The sequence below is a fragment of the Denticeps clupeoides genome, chromosome 1 (assembly GCF_900700375.1).
Source record: "Denticeps clupeoides chromosome 1, fDenClu1.1, whole genome shotgun sequence".
In the NCBI taxonomy this organism is placed as follows: domain Eukaryota; kingdom Metazoa; phylum Chordata; class Actinopteri; order Clupeiformes; family Denticipitidae; genus Denticeps; species Denticeps clupeoides.
Genome location: NC_041707.1, coordinates 34,997,615 through 35,013,990, shown reverse-complemented (window position 1 = coordinate 35,013,990; position 16,376 = coordinate 34,997,615). Strand labels below are relative to the sequence as shown.

The 16,376-nt window shown below is 42.5% G+C and overlaps 1 protein-coding gene across 2 annotated transcripts; it reads right to left on the bottom strand.

The window, feature by feature from the left end:
• Positions 1-1,611: 1,611 nt before the first annotated feature.
• On the bottom strand, positions 1,612-16,143 carry nat16 (N-acetyltransferase 16). Of its 2 annotated transcripts, none has more exons than XM_028962731.1 (4): positions 16,003-16,143; positions 11,593-11,816; positions 11,007-11,231; positions 1,612-10,679 (listed from the first exon to the last, which is right to left on the bottom strand). In XM_028962731.1, exons 2-4 carry the CDS (start codon positions 11,806-11,808, stop codon positions 10,116-10,118), a joined length of 1,005 nt encoding a protein of 334 aa, XP_028818564.1. In that variant the 5' UTR covers positions 11,809-11,816; positions 16,003-16,143; the 3' UTR covers positions 1,612-10,115. The 2 variants fall into 2 exon arrangements, with proteins under 2 accessions (XP_028818564.1, XP_028818644.1); XM_028962811.1 differs by having other exon boundaries at positions 11,593-11,813; positions 16,003-16,124.
• Positions 16,144-16,376: the final 233 nt, after the last annotated feature.

The following is a 16,376-nucleotide window of genomic DNA, read 5'->3' as shown; positions in this document are numbered from 1 at the left end:
CATCCCCCCCACGTTCAAGCAATGATGGAGGGGGGGGTAGGAAATTTCCACTGCGTCTTTGTTTGGTCCCAGGGCTGAATATCACCAGTGGACTAGATTGTACGCAACACAGAGGATGCACAACGTAGAGAAATCATTCAAGCAACGTTTTAATATGATCACAAAAATAGTTGTTATTATCATGTTCCTTATACAACATTAGAAGGTTAAATGCATTCATAAAACCATGACGCAACCATGGCTTGAAGGTTTTTTTTTTGGACTTAGCTCCTTTATTAAAAGGAACTGGTAGAAGTTGGAGAATGGCTTTTATTCAGTAGCTTAGAGTAGTATATGCCATGTATTATTTCTACAGTAGTGTATGTACCTTAATCCACAGCTCTGATGGAGCATTCCGATGCTGCAAGTGTTTGGTAATTCAGTGTGGGAATTTCAAATAACCTGGATGCAATTAAGTAAAAAATAGCAAATGTGATGGTCCTTCATATCATAATAGACTATTTGTAGTGTTTAGCTTTATAATGATATGTGGGAATATATAATCTTGCTTGAATGCTATACAGTTCATCAAAAACAGATTTATAAACAAAAGCTCTTCTGGCTTCTAAATAAAAAAAGGAATGAACGTTTGATTGAGCGAGAGGGAGGACGCTCATGAACCAACCCCTTCCCAAATCCCAGAAACACCTGTTCTGTGTCCTCAAATGTTTCCTGTGTCTGGCCTCAAGGACACCCTCCAATTTCCTATCTCCTCTTGTTTTCTCCGGCCCCATTAGTTCAGCCAAAATGAATGGACACAATCGGCGATTGTGTGACTCTAACGGCCACTGCCCCACATCCACACAGACGCCCACGCTCTGAAGATAAATCTGAAGTCGCATCGGCGGCACCACGAGAGGGGCCCAGAGGGCCCCAAATCGCCAGCGCTTTTACTACCCCCTCAGGGTGCTTTTACTGCCCCCACAGGGAGCACGGGCCCTGAGACGACACAGGCACCTGCTTTACATGTCAGCAGAGCGGTGCTCTTCCTTTTTTTTTTGCATTTGGTGCTGCCTTAAATAAACCCCCTCATGTGACTCCCCATACCTACCTCCTGCTTCCGCCACCATGCACACTGACCCCTAAACCAACGGGCTTCATGGCAAAAAATTCTACAAAGGGGCCGTCCAAAATAGCAAGCCCCATTTTTCCCACATTCCGGTATACGGAAGCCAGGGGGTTATATATTAAGCACAACATGTGCAGTGAATAAGTTAGAATAATACTGATGATAGGGATAATGTTTCAACCAATAGAACATCAGGTTCTGTAGGTTCCTTTTCCTTGATGTTTAGAACATGCCCACTGGAATGAGCTCTTTTGTTACGGAGCACGAAAGTCGCATTGAACAGCTGGTCCTCAGTTATGTATTATGTTCACCTTGGGAGCAAATGTGGCCCGCCCATGTCAAAGCACTCTGTGACGCACTTAAAATAGCATGGCATCGGGCAACACCAAATCAGAAAGAATTTCACTCTGAGACCCAAAGAACCATGAATATAGTCCAGAAACAGTTTCTTTCTTTTTTTTTTTTTTTTGGTTGGGATAGGGCTTTTTGTTTCTTTGTCCTTCTTTTTTTTTTTTTTTGTTAAAATTCTTGCTTTTTATTGATGGCGGAATACAATACACACTTGTTACAAAGCACGAAAATGTCTGTAGGACTAAGAAATTAAATAGTTCTGTTCCTGTTTTGTCCTCTAAAGAAATCTAGCTGTTATTTATACATCAATTTGTTGGCTAATCAACATTAAACAGCACACAAGCTACAAGAACTACGCCAGAAAAAGAATGATCCCACTACATAGGTACATTACGATGTCCCTGTGCTGCTCCTCATCCTGGAATGAAGCTAATCCCACTGCCGACCCCTGAACGACCCCTGATGCTATTCCAGAGTGAAGAGCAACACGGGGACATCACATCACCCCACCACTCGCTTAATTAACACAGTGCACAGGATGGAGACGCCGAACAGCGTCCGACGTCTCCACGTACAACTGATGGTCGGAGACAAGAACAGCAGCACTAGCCACAAAATTCTGAAGGTCACTGACTCCTCCAAGAACTGAGTTGTAAAAGGTGGATGCATTTCAACTCAAAAAAGAAAAAGGAAAAAATAAAAATTTACAGGAAAAAAATAAATTTCCAATGACGATAATAGGCCATGCTCTCTGAAAATACACAAAATTGTGATGATTTGGATGTTCTAAAAGTCCAGACTGTTTCAAATGAATTAGATTGATGCGGGAAAAATGGAATTTTGCCTGTCTAGCAACAGCACATCGATCCTTTTTAATGTTTGTGCGAGCGGAGAGCAGCAGAATCAATTCTGGCCCCGCAGGAACAATGTCCTGGTGGTCTTGATGTTATGATCGATCTATGCGCCTGTGTTAATAAAATGGTACAATAAAAAAAAAAAAAAAAAAACGAGGCTGTGTTTTTTTTTTTTTTTTAATGGCACCCAAAAGTCTGGCATAACACTCCAAAAATCCCATTTGATGCTGAATGTGAATTTTGTAATGTGAATCACTTTTCAAAATAGGCAAGTCTTAACAAATGTTTACTTTGTTAATTCTACTTGTAAATTGCCTTAATTTTAGAGTTTACTTTTTACTAACATTACAAGCCGCGCAATTTTTATGTGCCATTAAAAATAATGATAAAACTTTATTGCTTCGTACAATGTAAAGCTCATCCAACCTAATTCAGCCTCATGTCACAATAACGGTGTCCAGGATCACCATCCACCCAACAACCCTTGTTGCTTTAAACATTCTTAAATATTCTAAATATCTCAGCCACGAGACACCAGTTACCTGTATCTCTGATTCAAGGAGTGTGTTCTTATGTATAAAGTAGGCATAGTACTGTGCAACAATCGAGCGTAACTGTAACCGTGGCATGTACATCTGACATTTCAGCTGCTCAGCTTCTGCATTCCTTCTGTACAGACACATTATTTCTGCTCTATTTTGCCGTAAGGTACTCTTAATCTAACACTAAACAAATCTCTACATATAAAGAATAATCTATGTATCAGATACTTTGCCTCTGGCATGCACTTAATGTTATTTGAACACGTAACAGAATAATAAAGCCAAAACACTTGAAAATTTGACAAATATGGAAAAAGGAAAAAAGAGCTCTTTAAAGCAGGTAGAGAGTCATTGTAAGATTTTCTTCTTTTTTTTTTTTGTATATGTTTTTTTAAGTTAGTCTCTTATCCTGTACTGTTACAGGCAAGCAGGCCTACATTAGGACCAGAACTAACAATGTTACATGACTTTACAAATACACTACAATATACTGTTATAAGCATTTAACCATCTCTACGCTTGTACACATATCAACTTCCAAGATTTAGATTTATGTTAGATTCCACATGTTAGAAATTTGTCGTCATTAAGGTACTTTGTTACGGAAAGAAGTATGTTGAGATGCACACAATTACAACACTATATAACAAACATTATCATGATGCAAGCCAAAAGAAGAAGAACAAAAATAAAGTTATTAACTCTAGCTGTATGAACAAGCACTTGATGTATATATACAACTCTTAGAAAAATGAATTTCCTTAGATAATGTGGCTAGGTTTACCCCATAACTTTTTTAGTTTTGTTCTAGCGTCTTTGTTCAGTGTAAATTAAGAAAAAAATTCAATATAGTCATACAATAATCTTGCCCATGTCTATGTTAAATCATATAGGAAAATGAAAAAAGAACTCAAATGAATTCCAATAATGAGCTACCCGAAATGTTGTCTAAATGTATAAAAATTGATCATGCCCAGTGTAAACCTAACCACACGTCCCCGCGTGTTACAACCCCCCTCCTCATGCACAACACGTTGCATTCAAGTGGAGAAAAGAACACATCCCATAGACCTCTCTTTTAAATTTGTAAAAAAGTGTTGTATTTAAAATACTTTTGAATCACTCACAATGCTTGGAAAAAAAAGAATAAATAGGAACAAGAAAATCACTCCTCAGATCTCCGCTTGAGAATAAGCAGACAAATCGGGGTTATAAAAAAAAAAAAAAAACATAAAATAAAAAATAAACATTTTTCACCCCTCCCAATAAAGAAAAGATAAGAAAAGAAAAAACAAACAAAAAAAAAACGGAATGCCTCTGAATGGCATTAAAACAGTGTTCATCCCCTTGATTGACGTCATGCTGTGAGCTTTGTGGGGGATTATAACCCACCAAGTAATCTTTCTTTTGATGAGACATGTTACGCATGATCAGATTCAGAGTTTATGATGAAGTTTAGGATGCTCACCACTTAAACAAGTATGGAAAACTTTACTCTGCGATGCATGTCCCAAAAAATCATAGTTGCGTTGGAAGCATGCGGCCGAATTGGTCCAACTAGCTGAAGCGAGCTTTTGGGAAATGCACCCTGGACTAGGGTCTGGTTGTGAGAACCTGGAGGGTGAAAAAACAACCTAATCACTCAACAGCTGCAGCCTTATCAAGGGAATGGTTTATGTGAAAGCGTTAACCCTTTCGCAGACCCAGCACCAAGGACAGCCAAGGGCTCCCAGAGTGCCACGCCGCTCCAGGTTAGCGCTCGCCACCGACCCCCACGTCTAGGACAGTTACAAACTCATTCAGACATTGGTCACCAGGGTGGACGTGTGGAAAACATCACCAATCCCCACCCACCCACCTGCTCCAAACCAACGACCGCGAATTGACGAATAAGCTTTGCTAACAGGCTTAGACACGGGGATGATCAAACCAGTTTTAGTCAAATTAAAGAAATTGTTCTCAGGCACACGAGTTATTGCCAAATCATTACGATCCCAGCAGAGGCTGTTAATGTTCCAGCATGATGAAGTTGCGCTCCCATGCCGCTGAGACTTTAGCATGACTTGACAAAGTTTTGGACCCTATGACACCCTGGTATTAGGGTTGATGGCACCTACGTTATAGTAGGCCATCGTAATATTTTACACCTTTGCGATGTAAAACGTAGCTGACTCAGTCAACCGAGGAGTTATTTTTCTAATTCTACCATTCTCCGCCAAGCCACAGAATGACCATGTCTGGTACAGGAGAGAATGCATTTTTCATTTCAGCAATTTCTGTGCTTTGGGTGAGACAACACAACTGGAGAACTGCTTTGTAAAGTGCATTCAGTATGAAAACCTCAACCGCCGTTCAAAAAAGAACAGCATAAAATATCTCTACATATTTCTGTGTGTGTGTGTGTGCATGTGTGTTGTGGCCATATGGGAATCAGTCAGGGTTATGCAAATACAGTACAACGTACATTTGAATATTATAAGGCCATATACTGAGGTCGTCCTTTAGGACGTGCACACTGTGTGACGAACCCGAAAAAATGCATTGTCACACTTGTCCTGCCCACCAGTTGTGTTTCACTCATATTCACAGAATGACAAAAGCTGGTGTAGACATACAGTTCACAGTTCACAGAAAAATATTAACATTGGATGTTACTGTGTCTCATTCAACAAAAGCATACAATACATACTCAAGCATCCATATTTCGAAAACTACATGTGACCTTTGACTTGCCAAACTAAACCAGGTTTCATTGTACTGTTGAATTATTAAAAATCCTGAATGTTCTGAGCCAGAATTAGAAATCTCCTTTGCCAATCGAAACCAAAGCCAAATGCATGCTTTATGCGTTTGTTATTATAGGGAGGAGTGTTTTTAAAAAAATGCCACAGTAGGATGGGAGATGAGGAAAGTCACAAATCATCGGTTGCTCTTTTTTTTTCTCTCTCTCTCTCTCTCTCTCTCTTCGCAGCCTTCCCTCCCTCTTCCCTCTCCCTCCACCTGCTCAGAGTTTCCATTCCCAACTGAGTAGCATAGCGAAGTGGATCAGATGGTCACTGAGAGGCCTCTGTGTGAACAGGGTCAGTGTCCCTGAAACCAGACACTATGAGGGAGACAATGGATCATCTTTCTCTTAGCGCCAGCACGTGAAACTCAAACTCACTCCCTCTGTGGCAGGTGTGTGTACGTTTCTGTGCGCATGCCTCGTTCGATTTACATGCAAAATACTATTACTGCTGGAATTGGCTACTGGGTCGTAAACTACCTTGCCATTTGAGATGGGCAGACTGGTAAAATGTGCACTTCCAGGGGTAGGTGGCAGGTCCTGCTATCGGCTATCAAACCCCAGGTCCTAGACGAACTTGCATTTAATTTTTCATCAGGCTGACCCTTTTAAAAGTTGTATTCAGTCCTCAGTTCAAACTTGTTGGATCATGGGTGACACCTGAGTCAGAAACTTTCAGCGAGAGTCTCAATCGGTCGCTGTGTGCCTTCTCATTATCAAAGTGGTAACATGATCAGAAGGGCGATTTCTCTCATTACCGGCAGGCCCAACATACCCCTATCCCTGTTCCCACGTGACTCTCTGACTGTCCCCTTCTCTTGTTTTCTTATCCCCTCCTGAAAAAGAAAGTGTAAAGTCCTTCTACAGATCAAGGGTCAAGGGTTCACTTTACGTGTGCTGATGAACCTGGCTGCAATGCATGCATAACACATCTTTAGCGGGAGGTGGTCGTGGCGCCCAACTGCACTCCCAAACTTTGCTCATCTTTGTGCATTCTGGAAGACCTACAGAAATGATACCGTGATTATTAGTAGAAATTGTTTTTTTTTTTTGCGGGTCAACATTCTGAATCAGAACATTCAGCTTCATGGCATTGTAGTAACAACATAAGGACCTAAGCATCAACCCAGATTTGGATGTGATAATCAGCCAAAGCTGAACAGAGTGGCCTGTTCAATACAATTCAAACGGCCTAATCACTCAACTAATAAAGAATTTTTACAAATGAACATGACAGCATTTGCAGCTTAGGCTCAGGCCAAACAAATATATAATATGTGGTTCCCTTGGAGATCCCTTAAAAAAGGCTTCTTCTTTTAAATCACAGTACCATGCCTCTCTCTCTGTAAAAGTGCATGTTCAGTGATACATATCCTTCATTATGCCCCCCCCTTGGCACTGGATGTTCACTGCATTTCATTATCACTACCTGTGCACTTTGAAGAATATGAAAAAAAAAATCCTATCTCCATCTCCTATGTGATACAACTGAATGTGATTTGTCTGACTGTAACAAGCTGGATTGACCTCGTTTTTTATGCTGCAGTGGAACAAATATGGTAAGAATTTAAGCATTTTGTCACATCCAGTGTTGATAATTTTGTTGAGGGGCCACAATGTTGATAGAATAGCGTAAAAAAAAAGAAAATCAATTTTTTGCATACAGATTAAACAACAAAGTGGAATAAAATGAACAAGGACATTCCCATACCTATTTTTTTCAGTGCTTTGCTCAAGAGCCAGGGTTACCAGATCTTGTGCAAACAATGAGACATTGTATAAAAAAATCAGACTCATCAGTCCGAATCATGCTGAATATGCTGTAGGCCTCTTCACTTGCTGTGGCTGCGGAGAGTATCAAACAATACCATAGACCAGTCGTGAACAGGTCTAGGTGAATGGATTTGTAAAGAACATCATTCCACCCATGGATTTAAAAAAATCTAAATCCAAAAAAGTGAAACCGCTAATTACAACTTCTAAGGTGTCTAACGCAATGCTCTTTCCAAACATGCGGGTGCACAGAGTGATCCATTCTGGCCTTTCATCTTTTTTTAAATTTATGTGTGGACTTTGCATTGTGCCATTTGATAGCTGTACATGAAAAAAACACATTGCAAAGTACACAACATGGCATGATCACACTGAATAAACAAGTTTACACAAAGGCATCCGAGACGAATTGAAAATCGGTTTGTTCAACTACTTCATTAGTAGCATAAAATGTTAGCAACAACTGATCATTACTATAGTTTCTTAAATACACATTTTCCATTTGCCAGCACTGAAAAGAGGGACTAGGAAAAAATAGGTCCACTTTGCATTAATGCCCATAAGGTAAAGCAATTCAAATGGATCCAAATTTGAATGGATAAAGTTCACTGGCACCTGGAAAAATGACTTCACGAAATATAGCCAAATAGCCAGTATGGATGCTGCGAGAATTTACCTAGTCATTGAAGACCAACACATGTCCTTTTTGTCTGCATGTTGAACAAATACATGACCTTCACATCAGCAGATTTTGTCCAAAAATGTCCACCTTGCAGTGGGGCATAATGTGGCATTGTGATTGGTGACCTTGTGCGGGCATGTCGCAATTTTTTATTTTTTCTCGTTTGTCGTGCTCCTCTGAAAAAGTCGTGAAGGTTAATGCAGCATCTTGGAGCACATCACGCATTTCTAATTTTTTGGTGCGTTTCATCAGTCTCTCAATCTGTCTGTGTTTGTCTCTGTTCAGTGGACTTTCTCTTCTTTTTGGGTGAGTCCAAGATTTCAATCATTCCTCCATTTTTGGATCAAAGGGTGATTAGAAAAAAACATACGCTGCGGTTTGAAGTGCCTTTTGTGGTGGACAATGGAAAGAAAATTGAAAATGCTTTCATGTTCAAATGAATTTCCCTTTTTTCCAATTTTCTTCAAGGCTTTATAGAACTGTGGGCTCAGAATCTTTCGAATTTCTCCACATATACTTATTCCAGGCTGGTTCTGTCTTTTCCCCTGGTTTTCCAGTATCTCCTGTGAGACCAAAACTATTTGATTTCTTCAGCTGGGATACATCACTGACTGAAAAAAGGGGTCTTGTCCTTTTTCCAATTAGAAAGGCATTATGCCTTCGATTCCTAACAGTCAACTTCAACATTTCAGAAGAACAAAAGCATACGCTCAATGTTACAGCAATCCTTAGGAGGACTGTTGAGGCTCTAGTCAATTGGCATTGTAGCTGAAAGGGGATGCCGCATTAATTATGGAAGTTTTAAAGGGAACGTGCCAGCCAAGTATCAACGTCATGGGTACGTTGGGCTTCTCCTCATGAATGGAATCATCCACGTCAGCCAGTGTTTGCTTTTGCGTTTTTTGTGGGTGGGGTTACACGGTGTCAAATTGACGAATGCAAAATTATAATTGACAATTAACTCTAATACTACCTACGGCCATCATAACAATGTGCACAATAATTAAATATTTATACCTGTATACCTGTAGTGTTTTGCTTAACCATTTACAGCTGTGTGATAAACTATAATAACTCAACATAATTAAAAAATATGAAACTTGATGTATACTTTGTTAATGGGTTGATTGATCGATCTTTAGAATTACTTAACACACATATAAGTTTTAATGATGTCTAAAATTGCACCTTGTAACAAATCTCTACAGTGCATTGGCATTTTGTATATTATCTCTAATTTAAATACTTATTTTGCCGTGAGATATAAATAATAACACATATTAGCCAAAAATGTAAAGTGCTCAAATGTGAACATAAACATAAAGAAAAGCTCTTGTTTTAATATTTTTAACCAAAGACATAATTACTTGGTTTATTATTTGATAGGAGCCTTTATCTTCACAAAACAGGTAGTTACTTTTTTCAGTCTAAACCTAATTTATTTGTTTATGGTTTTCTTACTCTAAGGGACTTACAACTAATTAAGATTTCATGTTCTGTTTGACATCATTTCTCATTTGTCATGTTTGAACACAGGCTATTTCCCCAACTAAATTTTGCAGCTGCAGCGCCATGTTTCTCAAGAGTGGTTTGTAAAATTAACCAAAACCATCCACAATATTCAATCGTGAACTCAAGACCACATAATTATTGTTATAAAGTGCCTTAAGAGTTGTGCATATTGGTTTGCAACTCAATATTTGTATATACACATATATTGTACTTATATATATATCTTTCCCGCACATTCACTCACAAAAAGGGAGTGAAATAAATTAGTTCCCCCATCTAAAATTAGTTATTTTTTCTATGATACATATATATTCAGACTAAATTTGCGTGAGAAAATAGGTCAGTGTCTTATTCTCATGTTCCTGTGTTTATATGGATTTTCATAATCTGGTATCGTATTGTGGCTTTAAGGATCACTGAATTATGTCTAAACGTTGGTTCGCCTAAAAGAATTTGTTAGTGTTGGTTCTTAAGGTCGGTGGGGGTGGGGGATTTGTCTCGGACCTCGCTACACAACATCAGCCTCAACTACACACTGCTCGGTGTACTCCTTCACCTGCTCCACACCCAGCGTTGTGCGGCAGAAATCAGCCAGTGGCTTCCACATTGGTGGATCCACAAACACCTGACACATGACGTTGCCTTTCAAGGTGCTGGTGTGGCGTCTCAGGTGGCTCAGGAATTGCTGCATGGCCAGAGACAGGTCTTTGCCAAACACATCAATGTTGAGGTAATACCAGTCTTCACCAATGGGCACACGGAAGGGATAGGTGCACAGGCTGGTGACGGTGGGGCTTTTAGGGTCATCCACCAACCAGTCAATATCCTTCTTCAGCAAGATGGCAATATTGCTAGACAGGGGCTTGAATGGCTGCCAATCTTGGACAATGGTGGCATTGGGTAGAACTTCTTGCATCAGGTCCGAGTTCAGGAAGAGCTGGTGTACCTCGGAGGGGTCCAGGTGCACTGGTGCACAGGAAGGACGGCGGTCCTCTGGAATACCCACATTTGGCCCCAACTCTGCCAGGCGCAACTTTAGGTCTTCAGCTCGAAAGCGAACCAGGAGGATTCCCTTTTGGGGAGGAAGAGTTTGGGCAACGGGATGAGATAACGTCTTTGAAAAAAGGAGCCTGTGATTTAACGTTATAAGTTACCTAGACAAAATACTTTAAAGCAGAGTTGCCAAACTAATTTTCCGAAGGGCGCCATGTCCTGCTCCAATATACCCAGGCAAGAATGACTAAATGGGACTGAAAGCCCAACAGGACTAGAATTTGACATCACTACTTTAAAACCCCTGAACCCCACAAACCAACAGTGAAGTAAATACAAAAAAAAACACAGAATATTTAAGAAAAAATATTCTAGGCCAGTGCCTCAGGATACTAATATGCTCTACCTGTTTGGTGATGAGGCGGTACTTCTGGAAGTCCTTGGGGCCAAGCGGGTCGTCGCGGGTCAAGCGACAGAATTTGACATCTGGGTACTTGGCCTTCACCAGTTGGGAACAGAATCGGAGCAGGACTCCAGCCACACCCTTCCCCCTCTCCTGGGGAGCCACACGTAGACCTTCCACCAGCATGGTCTCCCCATCATCGATTATGCACGTAGACTCCAGTGCAATCTATGAAACACAGGTTGTAACACTCAAGGAGGAACGCTTCGAAAACACGGCTGGACAGTTGGGTGTTAAAATCTTGCATTCATCTACCATTTTTTCCATCAAAACAAATCAGGCTAACAAAAAGTGTAAGTGTTTTGACCTGGGGAGCAGTGTGTGGAGATGGTACATTGCTCAAGGGGACCTCAGTGGCACCTTGGCAGATCCCGCAACCCTTCAGTTACAATGATACCATGTGTTCAATCCCATGCACACAAAACACTGAATGCATGCTGAACATTTTAAGTTTATTAAGTGGTTATTATAAACCATTTTTTAGTCTTTTATATGATCTGTCATAAAGGTGGGGCAGACAAGGGCTTACCACTTTACCCTGCTTGCGAGCAAGGATAACAATGCGGTTGGTGTCCTGCAGCCAAGCCTGGTAGCGGGTGGGCAGGTAGTCCAGCCCACCGTAAATATCCTGACTCATCGCCATGATGTCATCAAAATCCTCCTCGGTCGCCACGGTGAACTGGAGCCCGGTCTGAGGTGGGGCCTCAGGCAGCTGGGAGCAGGGCATGGTGTTCTCGATCTTCATCTTTACTGCTGCGTTGCAGGTGAAGGACAAAAGAAAAAGCCCATGAGCGTACGTCAAAAGCGGCCAATTCATATAGGAGCATCTGAGTTGGTGGAACACACACGCGAGGGTCGGTGCACCAACACCACCAGCCATGGCAGGAGAACTGTTTACTATCCGCTGCCAAATTGGGCATTATGTGCTTCCCCCAAACACACCCACCAACCCATGCAGCACCGACCCCATCTGTCATCTCTGGTGCCAGAACCTAATCCCTGTGGTAATTCCTCCACCTCCGCACGGCATCACCCTCCTGCCGATGCTGAAGTCAGCTGCACGCCTCTGGCTCCCCTTCGGCAAACAAACACATTTTTCTGGGGTGGGAAAGGAATGAGGCGCCCGGGCCCAGGGTATCGGCAGGACTGGGGAAAGTGGAGGGGTCAGATCGCCGATGGGTGCAGGCATCCATGCAGAGCGAGTTTTAGGGGGTGTGCTGGAGGCTGCCAGGGGTGGGTGGGGTTGGATAATAATCTGTTATGTGCGAGACGCCCTGCTGGCCTCACCAGAGAAAACACTGTCTGCTACCCAGCAGCCTTCTGGTAATTTTCCACCTGTACATATCTTGGGAGGTACCCGTGTAACAAATACCGCAATTTCGAAAGAAAATTTCCTATTTGCTTGACATTGTGTCAGACAATGCTTTCATTGTGCTTTCATTAACAATGTATGGATGGTAGAGTGAAAGATGTATAACTGAAACCACAAGGCGGAGTTGCCATTTTGTCTTCTTGTCTACCTGCTCTAACCCAGATTGGCAATTGTGTCATCGGCCCTGTTAAAAATGAGACCCACACATAACGCAGACTCGCGGGAGGTCCTGCGAGGAAGGAGAAACAGGCTGTAGGGTGTGATGAAACCATCTGTCTGGCTTTTTCACATGAGCGCCGGCTTTTTATTTCGAATGCATTCAAATATATAGCCAAATTATTTGTCTTCTTCATCAACCTTCTTGTCATTCCAGAAGCGTTTTGCAAATACTCTCAAATCCGTCGGTGAAATAAAAGCACGGTAGAACGGGTCACATGCAACCTGCTCAGAATATCATGACCTAAAAGTGGCTGCTTGACTCTTAACTACTTGAAGGAAGAAAATAACACGTTTACGTCAAAAGACGGCTATTTTTGAACATTTGCTCAAATCAGAGCTGAGTGTGTTAAAAAGTGGGACACGCCAGTGGCGGGGCGCACGGCACCCGGCCACGTTTCCTCTGACTCCAATAATCCTTTGCAGTTTTGGCCAAGCCGCGTCCACGATCTTTCCATCCGGGCAAAATCGATGTCCCCGTCTTTTTCCTCTTCATCCCTCACCCTGTCCCAATTGACATGCTGTCATCTGCTGATGTCTGTGACCCCTGTCAGCCCTCCTTTAGCATCAATGGCCATAAAAAAAGAGGAAACTCCCTTCATCAATACGTAAATGGAAAAGGAGCACCTGCCTAACCAGTCTGCATTAAAGACAAAGTGTCACAGAAGACAATAATAAGTACCACGGTTACCGTGACACCGGGATCATATGAACGTCTCTGACAAGGAACGTTCAAGCATGAATTACACGTGGACAAAGGATCATAACATAAGGCAAAATAGCATAAGGAGTGCTGACGCCAGTGTGCTTTTGAAATTCCATTAATTCCGTTCAGGAACAGCAGGTGTTTTGGGTTTTTTTTTTCGTGGGAACTTCTCGGACTATTTACAGTTCGCAGGGCGTTACAACAATGACTGCAATGTTCCTCTAATACCGGGATTTTTTGGGGGGGACACTGGGTCTCTTATGACATTTCTTGAACATGAACGGTCTTAGACTCTTATCCTTGAAGATTACCCGCACACGAGCGCTGCAATCCTGCTAAACAGGACACGGTGCGCCATAATAAGAGAACTAACATTGCAGTTTGGGTTTTAATGCGGCACATAATCTGGGATTTCACTGTGGAGTAGGCAGCCAAAACGGGGGGGTGCTTTACTTTGGGTGGCGTCGGTGCGTGCCGGCAGACGAAAACCTACATTGCATCACACGAGGAGGGAAAGACAGAGAGTGGGAGGGAGAGAAAGAAAGATGGAAGAGAGGTCACAGCACATTATATTTCATCTCCTCTGCTGCTGCGATGCTCATGCGTTTATGTAACTATCATGAGTAAAATCCCATTACGTCACAATTTCCCCACACTTGTCTCCTATTTTTATCTGGGCTAAAACATTGCTTGTGATCATTAAATCCCCCCTCCTTTTTCGGGAGGGGGGGGGGGGGGGGTTGAACTCTTAGTGATCTTTGGGGAATAATAATAATTAAAACATGCTTTCAATATGACCATTGGACTCAACGTTTTTGTATGTTGAAATATAGAAAACATATTTCACAACCTGTGACTTATTCAGCATCTTCTTTGTGTATTATAATATACTACACACACATATATACACACACTGGATACATTACAGTATAATATATTGAAAAATTACATTGCAGAATAACAGCAAATGCACCCGTTTATAAACTGCACATTTTCGTGTCCGCGCACTGCACCTAAAGTGTGAGAAGTGCGTGAGTAAATGCCAGCGGAGTCGAAAGTTGCAACTGATGAGGACAACAGTGCGCTTTGATCCCCAGATGACTTTGCAGTTGTTTGCTCCTGCACCAAAATAAAAAAAAAAAAAAGAACCATTAAATTGGTCGCACGGGGACATTGGCTCATGCCCTCGTACGCTGCAGTACCTGGCCTTCGCACGCCCTCATTAATCACCGCACCTCGGTGACGCATTCTTCAGCCGAGGACAGCAATCACGCTCGCCCATAGGAGCCCTGCCATTCGGGGACATGCATACGTAGCTTTCCTTTCCTATTCATATGCATATTCATTTTTTGCTCCTTTGCACGCAGTTGTAGCTCCATTATTAATCTACATGAAATATGAATTAGACTGTAGTGGGAGGAGAGGAGAAGGAGAAGAAGAAGAAAAATTCTCTGATGACTCTGAACAGCCTACAGACATTTAGTAAGTGGTCCATAAAGATTATGCAATCTATAAGCTCCCTCTCTCTTGCTCGCTCTGACACACACACACACACACACACACACACACACAATCTCTTTAAATAATCACAAATCTATGTGCACTGTAGCTAAACATGAAAATAGACCAATGATACAAAAAAATACAGTGATACTGAAGATTTGGTAATTTTCCACTCGGAATGCCCTTCCCTTGAAGGGTACCCCCCCCCCCCCTTCTTTTTTTTTCCACGCCACGGACCACTCGCAGGGTACAACAAGACCCCAAAACCCGCCGGCATTCACATGGATATTCCTGCTCCCCGTACACAGGCCGGCTTTGTAAAAAGCATTAAAGGAAGAAGAAGGAGAAGAAGAAGGGATAAAAAGAGGAGAGGAGAGGATAGGGGGGTGAAAGTGGGACATTGGCTCGGGTTATGTGAATGGGTGCACTGGTGTTCTTAACCCCACCGAATACACACACACACACACACACACACACACACACACACTCATTCATTCGTGACTTTCATTTAATACGCCGACTCGAGCGCGCCAGATTAATCTTCGTTGCGCGAGATGCGGTGACGTCAGAGGCGGACGCGATTTTTTATACATTTTTTTGGCTCGTTTGTGTAAATCGGATTTTATCATTATTTACCCCCCCATGTAACTCACGTGACCGCGCTTCTATTCACGTATGGATTCGGCGACACGTCTGGGCCGATCATTTTCATAACGGGATTTTGGCCATTGAAGAAAAAAAAATACCCCGCGTTTTTAAAGACGCTGCATCTCGCGTTTGGGGATTTAAAAGTCAGGCCACGCAGGCGTCACACATCGCAAACGATATCGATATTTTTTTTTTCTTCTTGCATATAGTCAATTCGAACCACTGCAAAATGGCCGATTGGAGCCGAGACGCGCTCTCGGCGATGAATGGACCGACTGTCAGCGTGACACCCGGATGCCGGCACCCGGGTCCCGTCGAGTTCGGATTAAAGAGCATCCGAAAATGAGACGGAGATCGAGACGTTCGCTGCGCCGAGAGACGCGCCGTGGAGCGAGGCGCGTTGCGTTACATAACGCGGGGCAGGAAATGTATGGCTTGCCGGCATCTGCCCGTTAACCGCGCAGCGAAAGTAACGCGGCGTGAACGCTACGTACCGTGAATTGAAGCCCGGAGGGTGTCGAGTGATGGTAAGTGGCACGCTGGGCGCAGGGTGGGTGCAGCGATGACCTCCAATGGTTCTTAAAAGTAAAAAAAAAAACGTTCTCCCGGACTGGAGGTCGAGCTCGCAATATAAAGAGAATAGAGATTTGGCCCCTCCCACTACTCCCACCTCGGCAGAGTCTGCCACACTATAAACTCCCCCTTCTCTCTCTCTCCCTCTCTCTCTCCTCTTCTCTCCTCCTCCCTCTATCTGCCTGCCCAGGCAAAAAAAAAAAAAAAAAAAAAAAACGGGTTATGATTCCGACCTGCCACAACGTGTTCTGGATTAGGACCCAACCAGGAACCAAGACCCGAACCCAGGGGTTGT